Source organism: Chinchilla lanigera, unplaced genomic scaffold (genome assembly GCF_000276665.1).
Source record: "Chinchilla lanigera isolate Chin_1 unplaced genomic scaffold, ChiLan1.0 scaffold00025, whole genome shotgun sequence".
NCBI classification, from domain to species: domain Eukaryota; kingdom Metazoa; phylum Chordata; class Mammalia; order Rodentia; family Chinchillidae; genus Chinchilla; species Chinchilla lanigera.
In genome coordinates, this window is record NW_004955426.1 from 3,709,723 (window position 1) to 3,729,113 (window position 19,391).

The 19,391-nt window shown below is 46.5% G+C and overlaps 1 protein-coding gene across 2 annotated transcripts in view; it reads left to right on the top strand.

The window, feature by feature from the left end:
• The window catches only part of Trio (trio Rho guanine nucleotide exchange factor), a 199,644-nt gene that overhangs the window by 62,450 nt on the left and 117,803 nt on the right, over positions 1-19,391 (top strand). For both annotated transcript variants that reach the window (XM_005386123.1, XM_013514974.1), the window contains exons 11-13: positions 13,343-13,512; positions 14,502-14,676; positions 18,867-19,062. In XM_005386123.1, coding sequence (XP_005386180.1) covers positions 13,343-13,512; positions 14,502-14,676; positions 18,867-19,062 — 541 coding nt within the window. The remainder of the gene's footprint in view (positions 1-13,342; positions 13,513-14,501; positions 14,677-18,866; positions 19,063-19,391) is intronic.

Genomic DNA, 19,391 nt, shown 5'->3' on the forward strand with positions numbered 1-19,391 from the left:
CAGGTTTCCTTTCTGGGTGTGGCCTGCCAAGTGGCGCAAGTCATGATTGCCTTCTGGTTTTGTCAGGCCACTCTCAGACGCTAACAAAAGCAAATATTGCATCATATTGAACTTAAATGTACCATGGCCAGCACTAGTCTCACTAGTGTACTCATTAGTAAACTTACCTCACTGTAAGATGAGATAATATGTTGTTTGGACCCTGAAGTATAAGTAGGTCCTAATCATACCTACCTATGTATGTGTATATACAGGTATGTATTACTCTTGATAGAATTGTAAAGTTACAGTAAAGAAACTACTGTATAGCTTTGACACAAAAGTATTTATAATAAAACTTAGCTTTTTCAGCGTGAGAATTGAGAAAGTCAGTTTATCTTTTCTCTTTGGAAAAACGTTCTCTTCTTCATAAAGTATAATAATCATGATATAGCTCTTCACATGTTGGAAATTTATAAAGGGCACTTCAGGGTAATTTGGATCTAAATTCATAGAACCTTAGGGTCTTAGGATAAAAAGAAGGGCCTGAGAAGATAGGACCACTGGGAGAAATCTGGGAGAGGCGAGGGTCTGGCTCACCTTGTTAACAAGGCGTCCAAGGTTCGGGACAGAGGCCCATGTTGAAAGGACAGAAACTTCACTCTCAGTTCTGAGACCCTGAGCAGTTTATTCATAGTTCATAGTGACAGCGTCTGTAACTTGGATGTTAGACTCCAGAAATACCACAGTCCCTCCCCTCTGAAACCCTGTGAGACCAAGAATTGGTGGAGGGAGTGTTGGGCAGATTGCTGGGACTGCAGGAGTTCGTGCTTCTGCCTGGTACGGGCCAGGGGCCAGCACTCGGTGTCTCCTGCAGACGGGCTGGGACTACGCCGGCCCGAGGTGGTCCTCAGAGTAGGAAAGCAGCGCAGTTCACCGCTTTCTCTGCTCCTACCAGTGCCGTAGCTAGAAAGGACTTCAAATACGTACTGCCTGTCTCCGAGGAAACACATTAAGTGGGCACTCCTCCTGGACAGTTTCTAGTTCGTATGCATGGATCGCTGGACAGGGAGTTGCTCACTCAGCTTCAGTCAGACTATCGTCACCTCCACTCCTCCTGCCTCCCTGCAGCACTGAGCTTCAGGGTTGTTTTCTGAGGTATGGATCTGAGGAGGGTGTTTCCTGCTCTTGAACCCTTAGTGATGACTTTCTACCAGGGGACTGCCCTCCAGTGCTCCCACATCCTCATGATCTGGGCCGCACTTCTCCTTCTAGCTGCTCTTGTGCTCTCTTCTCTTCCAACCTCCCCCACCCCCCAAGCTCAGTGTCCCCGGATCTGTGACACTCAGGCAACTTTAAGGCCAGGACATGCTGCCTCCTCTGCACCAGACAAGCTGTGGTTTTTCCTTACACCTTCTGGAGCACTCCGCACGTGCCTGTCACAGCACTCGAGGATTGTGTGTTTTTGCTCTTTCGCAGTACTATAGTATGTTCCTATGCATTTGAAAACCCAGCTCAGAGGGAGAAAGAGAGTTAAAGGTGGTCAGCGTATGAAAGGAGCTTGTGCCTTAGTTCATTAACCACTAACAGACAGAAGGCAAGACAGGAGTCTATGGCCATACCACCCTGAACACGCCCGATCTCGTCTGATCTCGGAAGCTAAGCAGGGTCAGGCCTGGTTAGTACTTGGATGGCAGAAAGCAAGACACGAGAACTGAACAGCCTGGGCCCCCTGAGGGAAAGACTTCCTGGTTCAGGTTCAGCCTTCCAGTCCTTCCTTTGGAACTCAGGAGGCGCTGTTGCCCTGGACAGCTCAGATGCCATGGAGAGGCAGGGGATAGCAGGCAGCCTGGCAGCTGTACACAGGAGCTGGCAGAAAGACAGACAGACAGGAGGCCTCCTACCCATATCACCCAAGCTACTTGTCTGTGCCATGTGTCCTCAGCAGCTCAGCAGTCCAAGGTACAGAGAGGACAGAACTTCTTTCCATCGGGTGCTTTCTGTGATTTAGGTCACTTCATCTGCTGTGTCGTGGTTTTCGCACAGCGGACCCTGAAAGACAGCTGAGAGGTCATTTTGTGGAAGCTGTTCTGCAGAGACGCAGTTCGGGTTCCTTGTGTTTTGTCGCAGCAGCAGCACTTGGAAGGAAAACCCGTGTATATAATAAAAACATTCCAGGTGGCAGACCATGGACAGGCTGTATCGAGAACACTAAAAGTGAAAATACCCTAAAATACCTTTTGTTTTCATTGACTTACGCTCTAAGAACTTCTTGTGTGTGTGAATCTGCAGACGAAGGAGACAAATCTGTTTTGAAGGTTAAGTGTTGCGCGTTCACAGTTGGAGGACTGTCAGTGCATCTGTTCTCGCCTTTTCATTGGAGAGGCCATTGCCCCTGTTGCAGAGAAACTGCTTCCTCCTGTGGGTGCAGCTGAAGGGACTGGGGCCCGAGGACGCCGGCGGCCAGCCAGGGCGGGGGTAACCAGACATACATGTGCCCACACAAGTGCAGGACAGCTGCAGGGCTGCTCTCCCCTGGGCTTACACTGCACCGGCTCTTTCCCAGTTCATTTCCTTGCGAGCCGCTTCCTCAGGGGATTTATCTTTTCCTGACCAGCCCCAGAATTTCCTCAGTGTCCTTCCTCCGTGCTGTACAAAAGCCTTCTTGAAGAGTACCTGGTGGGCTTTTGTGCAAGAAGAGTGGTTCCTCTACTTGCTGTGTATTGAAATGGGTTAGTGGCTAAAAACTCAGAGAGCTTTAGAACAATTAACTTAAAATGAAATTAAAAGTGAGACAATAGCTAAAAAGAGGACATTGTGCTACAGCCATAGAAGTTTGCCTGAGTTACTAACTTTATTAACGTGTCAGATTACCACACGGTTGCTAAAAGATACATTATCTGAATCCATTCTCAAGCAGGTTATCCAATTTAAAATGACATGTACTGAGGAGTTAGTCTATATACTGCAAGCATGTAGTAGTGAAAAAATAAAAACAAAAAAAAATTACATAGAGAAAAGTAGAAATAAGTTTTTTTTTTTTTTTTTTATTTAGGCAAGCTTATGAAGCTTTTTAGCTGCTACCTGTGAAAAGCTCTTGTGAGTAGAAGTTCCTCTTCCTAGCTGCAGGCGCTCTGCAGTGGTTCTGCTTCTTGCTTATTTGGAGCATGGTGTCACTGTCTTGGGTGCAGGCAGTTCTGGCCCTCTAGTGAGGTGACCATACGGCAGCTTAATTCAGAAGGAGCCAGGTCAGGGCATTGTCACTCAGGGCTAACCTGCTGGAAGAAGGGTGGTGGTGGCCGCCTGGTAGCAGACGGAGACCCGTGGCTCTGACCGTCCTGCCTTGTAGACAGAAGAGGGGACATCTGTTCCTGGGAAGCCAGGAAAGGGTATGTTTTCACATGGAGGAAAATACTTTGAAATTTGGTGTTAGGTGCAGCAAGTGGTTGATAGCGATTTCAGCCTCAGTTTCCGCCTCAAACCTAGATTTGGAAGCATTCCAGGACCTTCTTCCTCAAAAGATTCACGAGATGCTTTACCTCCTTTCAGGAGGCTTCAACCCTGGTACTTTCTCGTCCTTCCATTTTTTCTTTGCCTTGGTGTTTTTGGAGTTTCTTGCGTAGTGGCCTAGTTGATTGGCCTGGTATACACTTAGGTTCCATTAGGGAGATTTTTGGCCTTCTGTATTTTGTTCTGACCTCTCAGTCTTAGCATTCTCTTCAGTATTTCTTTTCAGTATTTATTCACATCAGTTCTGATTATAATTCTTCCATGTTTGTCCTTTGTTAACTAACCTCCTTTCCTTTTGAATGCATTTTTCCATTGTTTATTTAGTCATTCACTCACTCTTTTTTACTCATTCATTCCAAAATGTCTGAAGAGGTGACACCAAAATGAATGGCCAGAGGCACAAAGCACTTCTGGCCTCACATGTACCCGCATGTTAAACATTGGTTTGTTTCTCTTCATAGGCTTTGACTTCCTTGAGGTCCCGGACCATGTCTCACCTTCACCGTCCTGCTAGTTAGCCCACCTCCCAGACTTGGATGCTCAGTAAAAATAAATCCTTTTTCCTTTCTGCCTCATCTTCTGAAACTTAATGGTAGACTTACTGATTGAATGTTTTTATTTTCAAATATAGCAAAAGCATGACTATTTTCATCTATTCATACTCATTCACCTTCATCCCCCAAATGAATTCCTGACTTAATTGATAACTGCTTTGTAGTTCAGAGGTCATTTGAGGCGACCAGGTGGTGACATCCAGCTCTCTGCCAGCGCTTGAATTCAAGGGAATTGTTTCTGGAATCGATTCAGTGGCCGTGCATTGAGTTTTGTTCTCAGAAGCCCTGTTTCCCAGGAGAGATCATTCCCCGTTGAATCGGGCTGCAGTTCTTGCTGGGTGCAGTAAAGAAGCCTCTTAGTTCTGCTTCTGCAGACTTGCGCTGAACTGGGACAAGTTTTTGTTTTGAGTAGTGCCGAGGAGAAGAGAACCTTTCATTTTATTCAGAAGTCGAAGATAAAGGCCTCCCAACCACCTGGAGATACTTTTTTGTTTGGGTCACAGCCTGGCTTCATTTTTATGCCTAGCAGGTGGGCCGCCGGCCTGCCTTCTTGCTCAGTTTCCGCAGGGCAGGGGGCAGGTGCCTGCACTGGGCTGGCCAGGCTGCTCAGAAGTGGGGCTTTCCTGGTTTCTGGACGTGCATGCAGAGCCTACTCAGCCGCTTCTCTCTCCTCTGTCTACACTGCGTTTGCTCCAGGAGTGTGCTGCCAGCGTGCCCAGTGCTCCCTCAAGCATCCACCACAGAAAGGCCCCACATTCTCCGCCTAGTGGAACTGGAGGACTCACAGGCATCTGGTAGTTAAACTAAAACAGAGCAACCTGCCTGAAGGCACGCCGCACTCCTTGTGTGGATCAGCTGCCCCCCAATGGAGTCTCCTGGTGATGGGTGGTTGTAATGACTTGTGTGTGTGACTGGTTTTATCAAGTGTAATTCATGTACACACCACTTTTCACCACACAGAATCATACAGAATTGTCCTGTCACTAGAAAGCCCCCTTGTGCACCACCCCCCATAGCTAAATACAACTCCTACCCCATCTCCAACGCCTGGAAACCCTGCTGTCCTCTGTCTCTGTTACCTTGTTATTTTTAAAAAAAAAAAGATCCTTCTTTGGGGAAGGGGATCAAGAGATGATGGAGGGGGAGGGAAGGGAAAAGGATGGAAAAGAGGAGCTGGGTTGTGTTGCGTATGTGCGCCAACTCCACACAAGGAATGGAAACGTTAGGTTCTGCAAATGTGTTCCCCGCCAAAGGGAAGCAGATCAAGGGTTGGGGGAGGGCGGGAAGGAAAGGGGATGAAAAAGGGAATTAAGATGCGCAGATGTGTTATGTACGTGGATCAGCTCAACATGGGGAACAGAAGCCTTACATACTGCATGCATAGGCTAATAAACCACAATATAAGAAGTAACGAAGAGGCCGGAAAAGGAGAGAGCAATAGTAAGATGTGTTGCTCAGAGCGGCACCTCCCCTTAGGACTGCAGGAACAGAACTTGAGTTGTTTCACCAAAAAAATAAATAGAAGTAAATGTTGGTTTCTTTAAAATTACATAAGCCAGGTGTAGTGGGGCACAGCTGTAGTCCCAGCACTTGGGAGGCTGAGGCAGGAGGATGGCTACAAGTTCAAGGGCAGCCTGGACTACATAGTGAGTTCATCTTTTTGAGGTTGGCTTTTTTTCCCCTCAGCTTATTTCCATTGAGAGCATGTATCAGTACATCTTTCCTCCGTATTGCTAAGTACTATTTCATGGTATGGATACATTAGTTTGTTTGACTATTTATCCATTTCAGGATATTGAGTTGTTTTCAGATTTTGGCAGTGAATAATCATGTACTTGTTTCTGTGTTAGTGTAAGCTTTTGTTTCTTTGGGATAAATGTGTTTCTTTGGGATAAATTCCCAGGAGTGCAGTGCTGGGTCCTTTGGTTAAGTGCAGCTCGGGTTGAAAGGAGCTGCCATGGTTACCAGGACAGGCGCCACTTTATCCTTCTTTGGGAAGTGCATGGACACCAGCTTGGTAACATCTCAGCAGTCTTGGGAGAGGATAAGTTCTGACGCACGGTATTCTAAAGCAGAAAGTGTGCCCTCTCTGATCCGTCTCAACAACTTACGTCTTACATTAAGCTTCTTAGATGCCTTTCTTAGCATGTTAAGTTATCTATGATTCTTACACGTTTACTTACCTGAGTACAGATGAGCTATTAAATGGCTACATGCCAGCGAACTGGAAATGAAGAGCCTGGAGTGAGCAGGCATTGGCGTTGTCTTTGGGGGTCAGCTGCTACCTCTTGGTATAGTCCCGTGTCCAAACCTGTGGTATCTGGTTTGAGATACAAAAGAAAGGAATCTTCTCATAGATGAGAATATCTAAAACATTTCAATCTGTTTATGATTTCTTTCTATAAAAATAAAATCTTCATTAAAATAATTAGAAAGTTTATTACCACCGCACTCGGACCTGGTCAGAACCTGTGCAGAAGACCAAAGCCGAGTCCCCGGTTGGGACGGACGACAGGCAGTCTCCAACTTCAGTCCCTCGAAGTCCAGTTGGCTGTTGGGGACAGACAGTACTTACTCATGGGTCCATGGTACTGCTGTAAATCATGTTGTACACATGACAGAATGATTCTGACCCCAGCAAAACAAGTGATTTTTACCCCCACCTTATAAAGATTTATAAAGCATTTGTGTTGGCCAGCGAGAAGTGGGTGATGGGAAGATATTAAAAGCAAAGACGAGCTGGGGGCATGGCTCAGGATAGAGCACTTGCTTCACATGCTCGAGGCCCTGGGTTCAGTTCCCACGCCACTAGCTAAATAAACATCAAAGTCCTTCTGTGAGAAAAATGTATGTAAAACTGCTGTAATAAAGTGATTCAGATTCAAATTCATGAACTTTCTATTTGTCAGTATTGGGCCAGTATTTTTAAATAAAGAAAATTTTTATGCCAACATAGAAATTAGAAGTTATTGTAGAAAATCATAGAGAATTCTGTTATACCTGGCTCACAATAGCCACTAAGAGATTATTTAATAAGTTATTAATTGCATTATCTTCACTTCTGACTCCTGTTGCCATAGACATTGAATGTGTGACTGGACCCTCACTCAAAATTTTATAAGGTTAGCCAGGCGTGGTGGCGCATGCCTGTAATCCTAGCTCTTGGGAGGCTGAGGCAAGAGGATCAGTGTGAGTTTGGGGCCAGCATAGGCTACATATAAGCAAGTTTGAGGCCAGCCTGAAAGACATAGTGAGACCCTGTCTCAAAAAAAAATCAAAGGTCACCTCTCAATGGAGAGTTACAAATACTTCCCTAATTAGCTCTTTGTAGCTAAAACTATGTAGTATGAGGCACTTCAATATAAGGTCAGGAAATGGAATGTGATAGGTCTTCAGATGTACCACTGAAAATACATATAATCTTTATAGGCACAAGTTCAAGGCCAGCCTGGGTTGCATATAAGTTCTAGTCAGCCTCAACTACATAGCAAGACCCTGTCTCAAAAAACCAAAAGCAAGGGGATAGATTTACTACAGGACACATAATTTATAGAATTATTTCATAATATTCACCCAAAAAGTCAAGTGCAGAAAAGTGCAGGAGATCTGTCCACACACTAAACACCCAGAGAATCCAGCTGAGGACCTGGATCCCATGGCAGTGTCCTGCATGAGTCCAGTGGAAGACCTAGGGCCCGTGGCAGTGTCCTCTATGAGTCTAGCTGGAGGCCTACAGCCCACGACAGCGTCCCATGCAAGTCTGTTTCACGGATTTGTGCCAGAAGGCCCAAAGGCCAGTGGTGGAAACAAGAAAGTCTACACCAGCGGGACGAAGGATCTGTGCCATAGGCTGAGGGATCTGCACTGGAGCCAGGAAGCAGTGTTCAGGCTAAGGACCAGAGCTGCCCTGAAGAGAACTGCAGACATCCTCAGCAACAGTGACAACCCGAGCTCTTCTGACAATGAGAACAGCTGAGTTCAAATCAGGAAAGCCAGCATGACAAACTCCTCCAGAAGAATCGACTGTGCACACCTTCCCCTCCAGTTCTCCTTTTATGCTGTTGGCAACAATCCTCAGGTGGGCCTTCCGCACCCAGCACCACACTGATTCAGTTCAGCTGGCTGTCACAAGTTGACCATTAGTTAATACACCACACTGGTTTTTCTCAGGAAGCTTGAAGGTTCCACACGAGCTAGACCTGAGGAGACTGAGAGGACTTTTTCGGTTTTGTTGTTATGTATCTGGTTTCCCTTCCTTTTTTTAAGGCACAAAACTCAGAAGCAGCTTAGGGGAGGTTGGACTTTCATCTTGGTGAAAGGGTGGAGGGGAGCTTCTCACCTGTGGCATCCAGGAGGTGGAGACAGAAAGGGCCAGAGAGGAAATGGCCTGGGATACACACCCCTCAAAGCCAAACACCACTGCCTGCAGCGAGGCCCGACTTCGGGCAGCTCACAGATCCCTGGGTAAGGTTCAAGCCCCAGAGTCCATCTGCTGGCAGTTGAGCCTTCAGCACAGTGAGCCATTTGGGGGGCATTTTGGATCACAGTCCTAACAGTCATTGAGGATCTGTGGGCAGAGACTCTAAACACTCTTTTGAGACAAGTGCCCAAACACAACCCCAAACCCCCTTCTTTGTCACAGAGCACCAACACCACAGCTAAACCTGAATACTGAGGTTTTAGTTTTTAAAAAACAACTCATACATTAACATCCCTTGTCTTAAAAGAGAACTCGTATGTTAACGTCTCAAATAACACAGGTACCATAGGTACGCCACCACTGCTGTAAAGCCTGCACACACACTTGTAGCTTTTAAAGTAGATTGCACACATTTTTGGAGGTTGAGATTAATCCTGGGCAGAGTTCTAGAAGGCACAGAAGAACTGAATGAATGTAGCATGTTAACTGTTTCACTGTTTACTAGGTTTCTGATTGGGTGTAGGGCATGCAGTAGAATTACTGAGTAGACATCTAACCCCATGGTTCAACACTTACAGACAAGGAAGGGCCAGGAATGGCTAGAAAGACTCTTGAATGGCTGTAAAAATCACTTGTTAGCATCAGCACCAGGCCAAGACTTTCCTTATCCACTATACTGATCTCTAAGTAGAAAATGCCAGGATAAAAGCATTCCCAGGGGTAAGACATGACTCATTCCCAGCACATGAAAGAGGAAGTAATTTCTACTCCAAAGCCACAAGTGGACCGGATTTGCTGACAAGGAGGTAATGGAATATGCTAGACTAATCAGCTCAGGTGGCCTTGAGGCCTGCAGGACAGTTTGGCTTAATCTCTTGGTGTCATTTTCAGTTGGGGAGAAGATTCCACACTAGGGTCTTTGGCCCAACACCACCTAACCTGCTCAGCATGTTTGTGTATGTGACATCTGAAGAGGTTGCTCGTCGGAATTCAGGCATCCCAAGAACTTAACTGTGTTGTGTTGAGAGCTGTTTGTATTGCTTTGAGGACATACTGTCATAGCTGAAGTCATTGTTACAACATTGAAACCCTTGCAAGTGATAATATCAATGCAGGGGTTGGTTAGTGAGTCATGCCAGCAGGACTGGAGGAGGTGCCCACTGTAGAACTCTTGCCCCATGCAGACGGCCTGAGTGGTTGGATTGGCCTGGAAGACCTGCTCACCAAACTCTAGACGAGGATCTGCCACGTATGCTGGATGAGTTAGTATTCCAGCAGGTCTCGACAGGAATAAGTCAGTTTATCATAGGATTTCTTTCAAGGTTTCTATATAGGTCTGTGTTTCTAGTGTCTTCTTCCCAGAGCTGCAGGGCGCACTGAGGATTGTAGGGCAAGGGCTGATGCTGGACGATAGCTGGATCAGACTCCGTCTAATGCTGGAGCCCTCCCACATTTCATCAGAGGTTTTCTCTATTAAAACTCAGGCTCTTCCTGGCCCATCTTTGTCTTCGTATCCTGGCTCGAGGACCAGTTTTATATATATGGTGTGTGCAGCCCAGATCTGCTGAGTTCACGTTCTTGCCCATACAACTTCTGCACTTGTTTGCAAATGCCCTGGACCTCTCTCTCTGTGATGGAGACTGTCAGTCACTTGGATGGACTCTAGGGGGCAGTATTTCCTAAGCCCATGGTTTTCTGACTAGTTTGTGGTTCTTAAAAGTAGCACTTAGGTTGCTGTAGAACCTAACTATATGGATGCAATTTCTCTTCCTGTTGCCAAAGTTGTATCTTCTTATAAACTAGCAGCTAGCACAGAAGTTCGTTTTATGCACCCTTAGGAAGTTTGTGGTCAGACCTTCATAGACATCCTAAAGGCCTTTTCTCATGTCTTTGACATCATGTGTACCATTTTAAAAGCTTAAAAATAAACTTTGCTTGAATCGTGTTACATTATGACATGGGTCAGTACATCCTCAGGTGACATTAGAAAGACTTGATTTTTGCTTCAAATTGAACAAATATTTCCTGTAGGACTAGAGAAAAAGTCTTACATTCAAGAAAAAGCCTTAAATGTCAGGCATTTTACACTGTAATTTTAAATATAGCCTTGCTCCTTCTACCACATTTATTTTTACCTTTTTCACCTGTGTGATCCCAGGGCCTGTCCCAGCAGTCTCCTCTGTGGGCCAGCGTGTATGAGCGCATTGTACCAGGACGTGTGTTAAAATGGCCAGGATATTGTAGGGAATGTGCCAGTGGTTTATTTTTTTGAACTGCCAGGTGTAAGGGCAAAGATTTGACCTCAATACTACTGGTATTTCCCCTAGACCTGAGAGGAAGTGGTTTCTATACAATCTAACAGACTGTGCTTTTTTTTTTTTCATACTCTACTATTTTCAGGAGTAAAAAGATTTCACTATAGGGTGATGTTACGTTTACTAGACACGTATTTGGAACTTTGGTGCATTTTGAAAGATATCTAGAGAAGATGAAAACTTCGCAAATTTGCTTATGATAAGATTTTTTAAGAACAAAAATAGTAATAATGGCTGGCATTTACTTATTTCTTCTCTCTGTATCATCTCATTCAATCTGCCAGCAGCTCTTTGAAGTAGGTGTTATTATCATGCCCATTTTAGAGATAGAAAACTAAGATACAGATTCAGGTAAGGAATATCAAAGGTAACATGGTAGGAAATAGTAAGTTGGGGTTAGAGCTGAAGCAGTGTGACTCTAACATCTGTACTCTCCTGAGCAGTGTTACGGAAGAAACATGAACTCATGGTATTGCCGTAGAATTATCTAGAAGCGCATCTCCATGTTGTACATCAGGCTAGCTCCAAGAGCTATTCTTTGATCTTCTCTTTTCAGTATTAAATGTCCTATAACTTAGAGGGTGTTTCTGGTAATATATTACAGAGAAGAAGAATTTCATGCCCAGATGGGCACCCTGCCCGCCTTTGTGCCCCACAAGATGGGACCTTGAGCTAAGCTCACGGTGAACTGCGTGAGAAGCTGCCAAGGTCCCAGGCAGGGCCAGCAGCCCCCAGGTTCACAGGGTGTCTGAGGCACGAGCACAGAAACGATACCGACCGGGGAGAGGGCTTGGCTCCCAGGCTGGACACACCAAGCACTGCTCCTTTCCTGATTTCCTTTGTGTAGTCATGGGTTGGGACAGCTTCGGGGACGTAAACGTATACAGTTGAGTGGAAAAAGGGAGTTAAGGAAATGGTTTGTTTTCTTTTTCAGCAGAATAAATGCATTCACAGGGGTGAGAGGACAGGAGAGCCACAAGGGCCACATGCTCACGATTTTCTTCTTCGGGAGCAAACGGGCAACTTCTCTGTGTAGCCAGTCACCTGCTCCACCAGGCCACCGGGTGTGTGGAAGGCACGTTAACCTCTTAAGCAGAGAAGCCCACTGATTTCATAATATTTCAGCTCTTAATACAATATTGCCAGCTTGTTTTGGTGGATCGCTCTTCCTCAGAACTGCTGAATCAGCATATAGTTTGGTTTTCTGAGCCCGTCTTATCTATTCAGTTCATTGGAGTCCATCCTTATAATTAGGCTAATTAATGTGTGTACAGGATCATACTACATCTTGTGTCATCTGGTCCTTTTAGGAACTTCTTCACACAGTGTTAGGGTTTTAGGATCCCTGTTCTAGCAAACCAAGTCTCAGTGAGTGCGAGGAGGGAGGGTGGCACAGGGAGTGAGAAAGCTTTCACGCAGAGGAGCTGGTCCCTGTTGGCACAAGAGGAGCTTGCTGTGGGTGTGGCCCTGTATCAAACTCACCACGTGGGACACTTTAATTTCATGCAGTTTAGTGTATGTTAGCTATACCTTAGCTGCTTTATGAAAGGATTATCTGTGAGACAAAAGACCATGTGCAAGCACCGTTTCTTTTTGCAAATGTGATTTGCAGGTGTGCTTTCGATTTGTGAGCCCCAAGGTTGCAGGCATGAGCCAGAGGGTTCCTTGGCCATGTCCTTGTCACCGCTGAGGCAGCTGCTGGAGCGAGTATAACTAAGATGCACAGGATGCCTCCCACCCCAGAGGGAGCTGAAAACATTTTCTCCACCAGCAGAGCTGCCCACCAAGCCACCAGGCCTGCTCAGCTTACTTTATTGCCCTTTTTGGTTCCTGGGATGCTCACCAAGGGTTTCCAGGAAGTGGGCAGCGCTGTGATCCCCAGCCCGTCCAGGCCTGAGGGAGTTCTTACCACTCTTGTTCCAAGTTCTCATTACTCATCCAGGTCCCCGGGTCACACTTAGTGGTAGCGGCCATGTAGGTGTCCTTTGGCGCACACTGTCGTCCTGTGTTGGTCTGGCCCTGAGGACCTGGGCCTAGGGTATGGTCACCTCGGGGCCCCACATCCAATCCTGCCAGGCATGGTGGTGCATTCATCTTACCACATGGCACGCTTCCTTCTGTGCTGATGGATGTAAAGCATTTACCTCTGAGTGCTGGTTTAATAATTAATAGTGGAGTGTAATACCTTCGCTAAAAATAAAATGAGTGCAGAAGTTCCGTTAAAGACTGCCTGTTGTGTCCAGCAGATGTTTCTGTTGTCTTTGGGAATCTTTTTGAATTTCCTTAGCACTCCAAATTGGACCTCGGAAGAATGAGAAAGAGGACTTCCTTTCCCTTTCCTTTTTCTCCTTTGTGACAGCCCCTTCCGCTTCACTGCCTGTTTATTTTTTCTCCGTGCAGCAGCGGCGTGTGTTTTGCTAGCATGGGACTGTTTGGGATGGTCCTCCTCCCTCTCTTCCTCCCTGCCTTCCCTCCCTTTCTCTGGAAGCAGCCTGCCGCCAACCCTTCCCCGTGCAGCTCGCCTGCTCCCTGCGCCGCCGCTCACTGTGCCCCTGTGTCTGCAGCTGTGGACATGGCTGGAGGAGTTGCAGAAGGAGCTGCTGGACGACGTGTACGCCGAGTCGGTGGAGGCCGTGCAGGACCTCATCAAGCGCTTCGGCCAGCAGCAGCAGACCACGCTGCAGGTGACCGTCAACGTGATCAAGGAAGGGGAGGACCTCATCCAGCAGCTGAGGTGGGCCTCGCGTCACCTGGTCTGACACAGAGCTTGCGCTCCTGCGGGGGGCTCCCCTCGCTCTGACTTTCTGAACAAGTAGCTTACACTCCCTGTCCACCTAGGGAGAGAACAGCTAGCCTCTGATTTCAAAGCTGAGCTCAGCTTCTTCCCTCCCTCTGGCTCCTTCACAGTTCTAGCTCCATAATTTTTCTTATTACAACTTGAATTCATAGCCCTCAGAATTCAGCAGTTATTGAAACTTCCTTATAAGTAGTAATCTGAGCCTAGCAGGAGTGCATCCTCTGGACCCCAGGGCCCCGCCTCGCTCAGGTGGAGCGGACCGTGGTGCATGCCCATCTCGGAGTGCAGGTGCACAGGAGACAGGCAGGGCACCCAGCCCTCGGTGCGCCTCACTCTAGCGGGCAGGAGGCAGTGCTGGGTGGGTTTTGTTTCCTTGGGGAAGCAAGTTCACAGATTCCTTGTACTTGTCCATGGAGACCCTTCCGTAAGTTAGTCTCCGAGTCCCTCAGGACAGCTGGTGGAATCGTCTCACAGCTCTGCGTGGTGCTTATTGTGAGGAGTCAGGCACAAGTTACTTACTAAAGGTTTAACTGCTTGCTTCAAAGGTTAACCTCTCAAAAGCAATGCGACTGTCATTGTACTAAACAGGTAGCAGCTGTTCTCTCTACTTAAGGAGCAAAGTGGCTAAAAATAAAACTCTGCCAAAGTAATTTTCTGTAATTATTGCATTTCTTTTGAAAGTGATTTGAGAACATGACAAAGAAACTCCTCGGCACGTCCTCCGATGTTCAGGGCTGCTCAGAGGAAGGAGGCTGATGTTTTGCAGGGGCAGCATGTCTTCCATGTTAAGCGACAGCATCCGGCTTCCTGCCGGCTGTCTTCCCCTGAAGATTCGGGTTGCCGGATCTGGTGTCCAGCAATGTGCAACTTCTGCCTCAATTCCTGTTCGACTCCTTAAACTTGCGTTCGCTCCTGTACCCTCACAGGGACTCTGCCATCTCCAGTAACAAGACCCCTCACAACAGCTCCATCAACCACATCGAGACGGTGCTGCAGCAGCTGGACGAGGCGCAGTCGCAGATGGAGGAGCTCTTCCAGGAGCGCAAGATCAAGCTGGAGCTCTTCCTGCAGCTGCGCATATTCGAGAGGGATGCCATCGACGTGAGTGTCCACTGCCCTGCCTTCCTGTCGGGGTGGGGGGGTCGGTGCTGGCACCCTGCTTCCCTCCTCTTCCCTGTCCCCACTCCTGGCCTGCACCCTCTCCCACTGCCCAGCCACCGCAGGGAGGCGGGCACAGGCGGGTGGAAGTCCCAGAGTGGTCACAGGCTTCCGTGGTTGGCTGTGGGAGGCCTGAGCTCACCCTGGGCTCCCGGTGTTGGAGGCTGGGGTGGGGACAGACGGGCAAGCAGCGGAGCCAGCCCAGGGCGGGGACAGGGTGAGCGGCCCTGGGAGTGGGTGTTGAGACGATGGCACTGCATCCAGCGTCAGTCCCGAGTGCACGGCCATACAGCAGGGACCGCAGCTTAAGGCAGTCGCCCTCTCCTGGCCTCCGTCTTTCTTCTCTCTTTTCTTCTCTTTTTTTCCCTCCTTCCCACTCTGTCCTCTCTCTTTCCGTCCTTATCTCTCCTCTTCCCTCTAGGAGTGGGAGTAACCTTAGCCTGTGCATTTTCAGTAATAGGAAATCCAGTTATTATTTTTTACCCAGATGTAGCCTCAGATTCTCTGTAACTTATACCTAAAAATGGACTTGGGCACCTTATAGGTGAACAGCATAAAGAAGTACAGACTGCCTTTGTCTTTCTCCAACAAAAGGAGGGGTGGTTCTGAGTTCTGTGCTAAGGAGGAAGAGCTTTTCTCCGAGCTTGATGGAGTCCAAGCAGAAGTCAGTGAAAGTGCTGGAGACCGAACTGTGTGTGGACGCACAGAAGGAGCCGCAGCTCCTTGGCACCGCCGCAGGGTTGCCTGGCCAAGTCTGGGCTGCTGGAAGTGCACCCCGGCCACTGAAGGCTCTGCAGAGCACACTGAGGTCCTGTGCTCTCCGGGCTTCAGAGCTCAGCAGTGCTCAGAGGACAGGCAGGCAGGCTGAGGCCCTGAGCCGCACCAGAAAGTGGGGCGGCTGCCTGGGCTGGGGCCAGGACCCCTGCCCGGATGTGCCGCCTCACCGCTCCTGCTTCTGTGCGGTGCCAGGACCCTCGCTCGGGGTCTTTGCTTGGCCACTGGTCTAAACCTCCAGGGCGTTTTCATTGAAGACCTTCCTGGCTCTTCTCCCTACGTCACCAGTGCGTACCGAGAAGAGTTAACCCCTGACCCACCACAGCGCCGGCCAGCCTGCTCCGAGTCCTCACCTCCCGATCAGATCAGCGTGGAGCCAGCGGAGCAAAGGCACACAGGAGTCTCCCGCGCGGGGACTCACGCTGGTGGCCAAGGCCTGCCCTGGGGCTCGTGGTGGCCGTACCGTGTACACAGAGCGAGCCTGTTGTCCTCTCTGACTTCCAAGGACTTGCTTTTCTGAAAACTAGCCACTTGTTGAATGTTTTCAGTGAAGAAACACAAAGCAGTCAGAAGCATTTGTTGAAGTTTTTCTTCCAGGATATTTTGATATTTGAAAAAAAAGATTTTTATTTCACATTAGTGTTTTTTGAATGGGGAAAATTTTTCTCATTCCATTTCCACTTGCATTGAATCAGATCAAGAAACACAAAGGTTTTCCCCTCACATTGAAACTACAAAATGACAAGGGCCCTAGTTAGAGCCAGAGCGCCAGGCCTCTGGTGAGTGCATTCCTGAGCTGAGGCTCCAGTCTCAGGCCGGCTCAGATACGGTTCAAAGCTTTGCTGAGGTCGAGGCCTGAGGAGCCCTCTTTAAAATCCTGGCGGTGAGAATCAGAGCAGTCCCGGTGTGGTTTGGCTCTTCTGCTCTATCAGGGAAGACGCCCCATCCAACTACCATGCGAAGTGTAGAGTCACGTTTGTGGTAGAAGTTCTTGTTACTTGGTTAATTTTTTTAAAAAGTAGCATCCTCATCACGTGGTGGATTCAGGATCTCTGTGGCTGTTCTTTTTAAAATACTGACATTTCAGCCTGCCTGTGTTCCAAATAGACCTGTCCTACTGATTTTACAAGAAAAAAAGCAAAAGCATTAATGTAGCGCCCTGTGGCAGTTTAAATATAAAAAGCATGGGGCTGGGGATTTAGCTCAGCGGCAAAGCACCTGCCTGGCAAGCACAAGGTCGTGAGTTCGGTTCCCGGTACCAGAGAAAAAACAAAAAACAAAACAAAAATAAATAAATAAAAAGTCATGACTCTATGTAAATTTAGGGAAAGAAACTTAGAATGCCTGTGACTTTTGAGACATAGTTCTAGCTGGATGCGGCAGTCTGTAATTTCCGCACTCTGGGAGTACTTGAGGAAAGAGCTCAAGTTTGAGCCTAGCCCAGGCAACTTAGGGAGACTCTGTCTCAAAAATAATGCCGCGCCCTGCAAAAAAGAAACAAACAAACTTACACTTTTTTGAGTTTTATTATTGCCACAAATTTCTTGTCTTGCTGTGCTATTAATAAGCTGTAATGCTAAACTTTGAGACAGGATCTTTTCCTGCTGGTCCTTTGTTCAAGCCATCCTTGGGATTTTCTCCTGATTGGTGAGGGGTTTTAGATCCTGCTAGTTTAGCACACTGATCTTTGTTTATTATCCATTGGTTGAGGTTGTCCGGGTCTGATACCTCATTGTCACATGTAAATCTCTCCTCAGAGTCAGAAAACAAGAAATAGCTCTCCTCTTACATAAAGATTAAAGCTATAATGATTTTTCTTGTAAAAAATCTTTCTTCCTCAGTTATTTCATGGTTTATATCTAATTTGGCATTATTTAAATGTATTAATAAAGTAGTACAGCTTAATAATATAGAGATATTGCATGCAAACTTTAGTAATAAAAGAATGCCTGTCCCCCAAATTCAGGAGGAGCTACCACCCTTGCTTCTTCAAATACCCCTTCTTTTGTTGTCCTTATGCTAAGGTATTTTAGAGAAAACCTGCTTACTTACATTTCACTCCTGAGACTTTCCTAAGGCTCTCTTTTCTTACACACTCACAGTGCACTGAACAACTCATCCATGTAACAGTCATTTTCTGCTGCCTTCTACTGCTTAGCACAGGTGCCTCAGTTAGGAGGTGTGCAGGTTGGCTCTGCATTGATGGTTAGTATCTTAACCTAGAATTGGCTGTCCTTCTGCTATCCTCCTCCTTTTACCCCATCCCATGACTTTTTGATTGCTTTGGGTCTATTGTCAGAGAAATCAGGTCTTCTGCATTTTCTCAGTTGACTTCTTTTAGGATAACTTTCTCTTTTCCTGGTATTTTGCTAAAGATAGACAGTAGGTGCACAGACCTAGTTAAACTCAGGTTCCGGTCTTGGGCAAGAATTCTTCAGAGGTGGGGCATCACAGCTCCTCCGGTGAGAAGGTACATCCCATCCAGCCCACTTCTGTAAGGATGCTGAGACTGCTCTGTGTGTTCAGATGGCAATGTCGGAGCCCTTCCGTGTAGCCTTTCTCACGGTGATTTACTACATACACACTGATGACTGTCTGAAACAGCTATTTTGCTTGCATTTGCTTTTCATCTTTCTACACAATAACTAAATTCATCATTTAACTAAAGTCATCATTTAACTAAATTCATCATGAAATGTAAATGTTTTGGGCTGGGGATTTAGCTCAGTGGCACAGTGCCTGCCTGGCAAGAGTGAGGTCGTGAGTTCAATTCCCAGTACTGGAAAAAAAAAAAAAAAAAAAAAGAAGAAAAATGTAAATGTTTCATCATGAAATGCTTAAATAATTGCTTTTCTCTTTTAATTACTAATTTTCAATACAAAGATTGGTTTCCTACCACCTTCTAATCAGAACAAATTTTTTTTCTTTTACTCTTTGACTTTTTAACTCTTTTAAATGCCATTAAGGATGAATAGCTTTTTATGCACTTAACGTATTTTATGCAGTTGTGGTAATATTTATTTTTAAGTATCTAATAGTTCCATCTTTTCCACAAGGGAGCCCTTTCAACTGTCTTTATATCCACTTATTTATTTACTATTAATCTTTCAAAAAGAAACAACTTCAAGATATAACTTATATACCCAAAGCTTATCCATTTTAAAAATGTACATCTTTGGTCTTTTGGAGGTTGAATCCAGGGCCTTGTGCATGCTAAGTACGTGCTCTCCTACTGAGCTACATGCCCAGCCTTTTCCATGTCTTTTTGACATAATCTCTTCCCTACTACACACAGTAAGATGTGGCTGCATGAGTTTACGGTTTTAAATCTTGATGTTACACGAATGTTCTCCTTTCAGATCATCTCAGACCTGGAGTCTTGGAATGACGAACTTTCTCAGCAAATGAATGACTTTGACACGGAAGACCTCACCATTGCGGAACAGCGCCTGCAGCACCACGCGGACAAGGCCCTCACCATGAATAACCTGACTTTTGACGTCATTCACCAAGGACAGGACCTCTTGCAGTATGTCAATGAAGTCCAGGCCTCCGGTAAGCAGGCCCACCCATCCTGTGGTTTCTTTTCATCCAGAGTCATCCCATCCGCGTCATCAAAGGGATTCAGTTTATTTCAAAGTGATGGCTGCAGGTTTTGTAGCCCGTGAGATATGGCTCTTAATGATAAGTGTTCTTCAAAAGGAAGTGTTTTGTATTTTATGTCACTAATCGTATTTAACATTATGATCAGGAAACTTGCCCTCACTGCTCTTGTGTGTTATTTCAGGTGCCATGCTTTTAATTTTTCAAAATGACATGCTGTATCTTTGTGAATGAAATGTAAATCCAAAGAAAATATTTTTACTTTCTTTAATTTTTCTGTT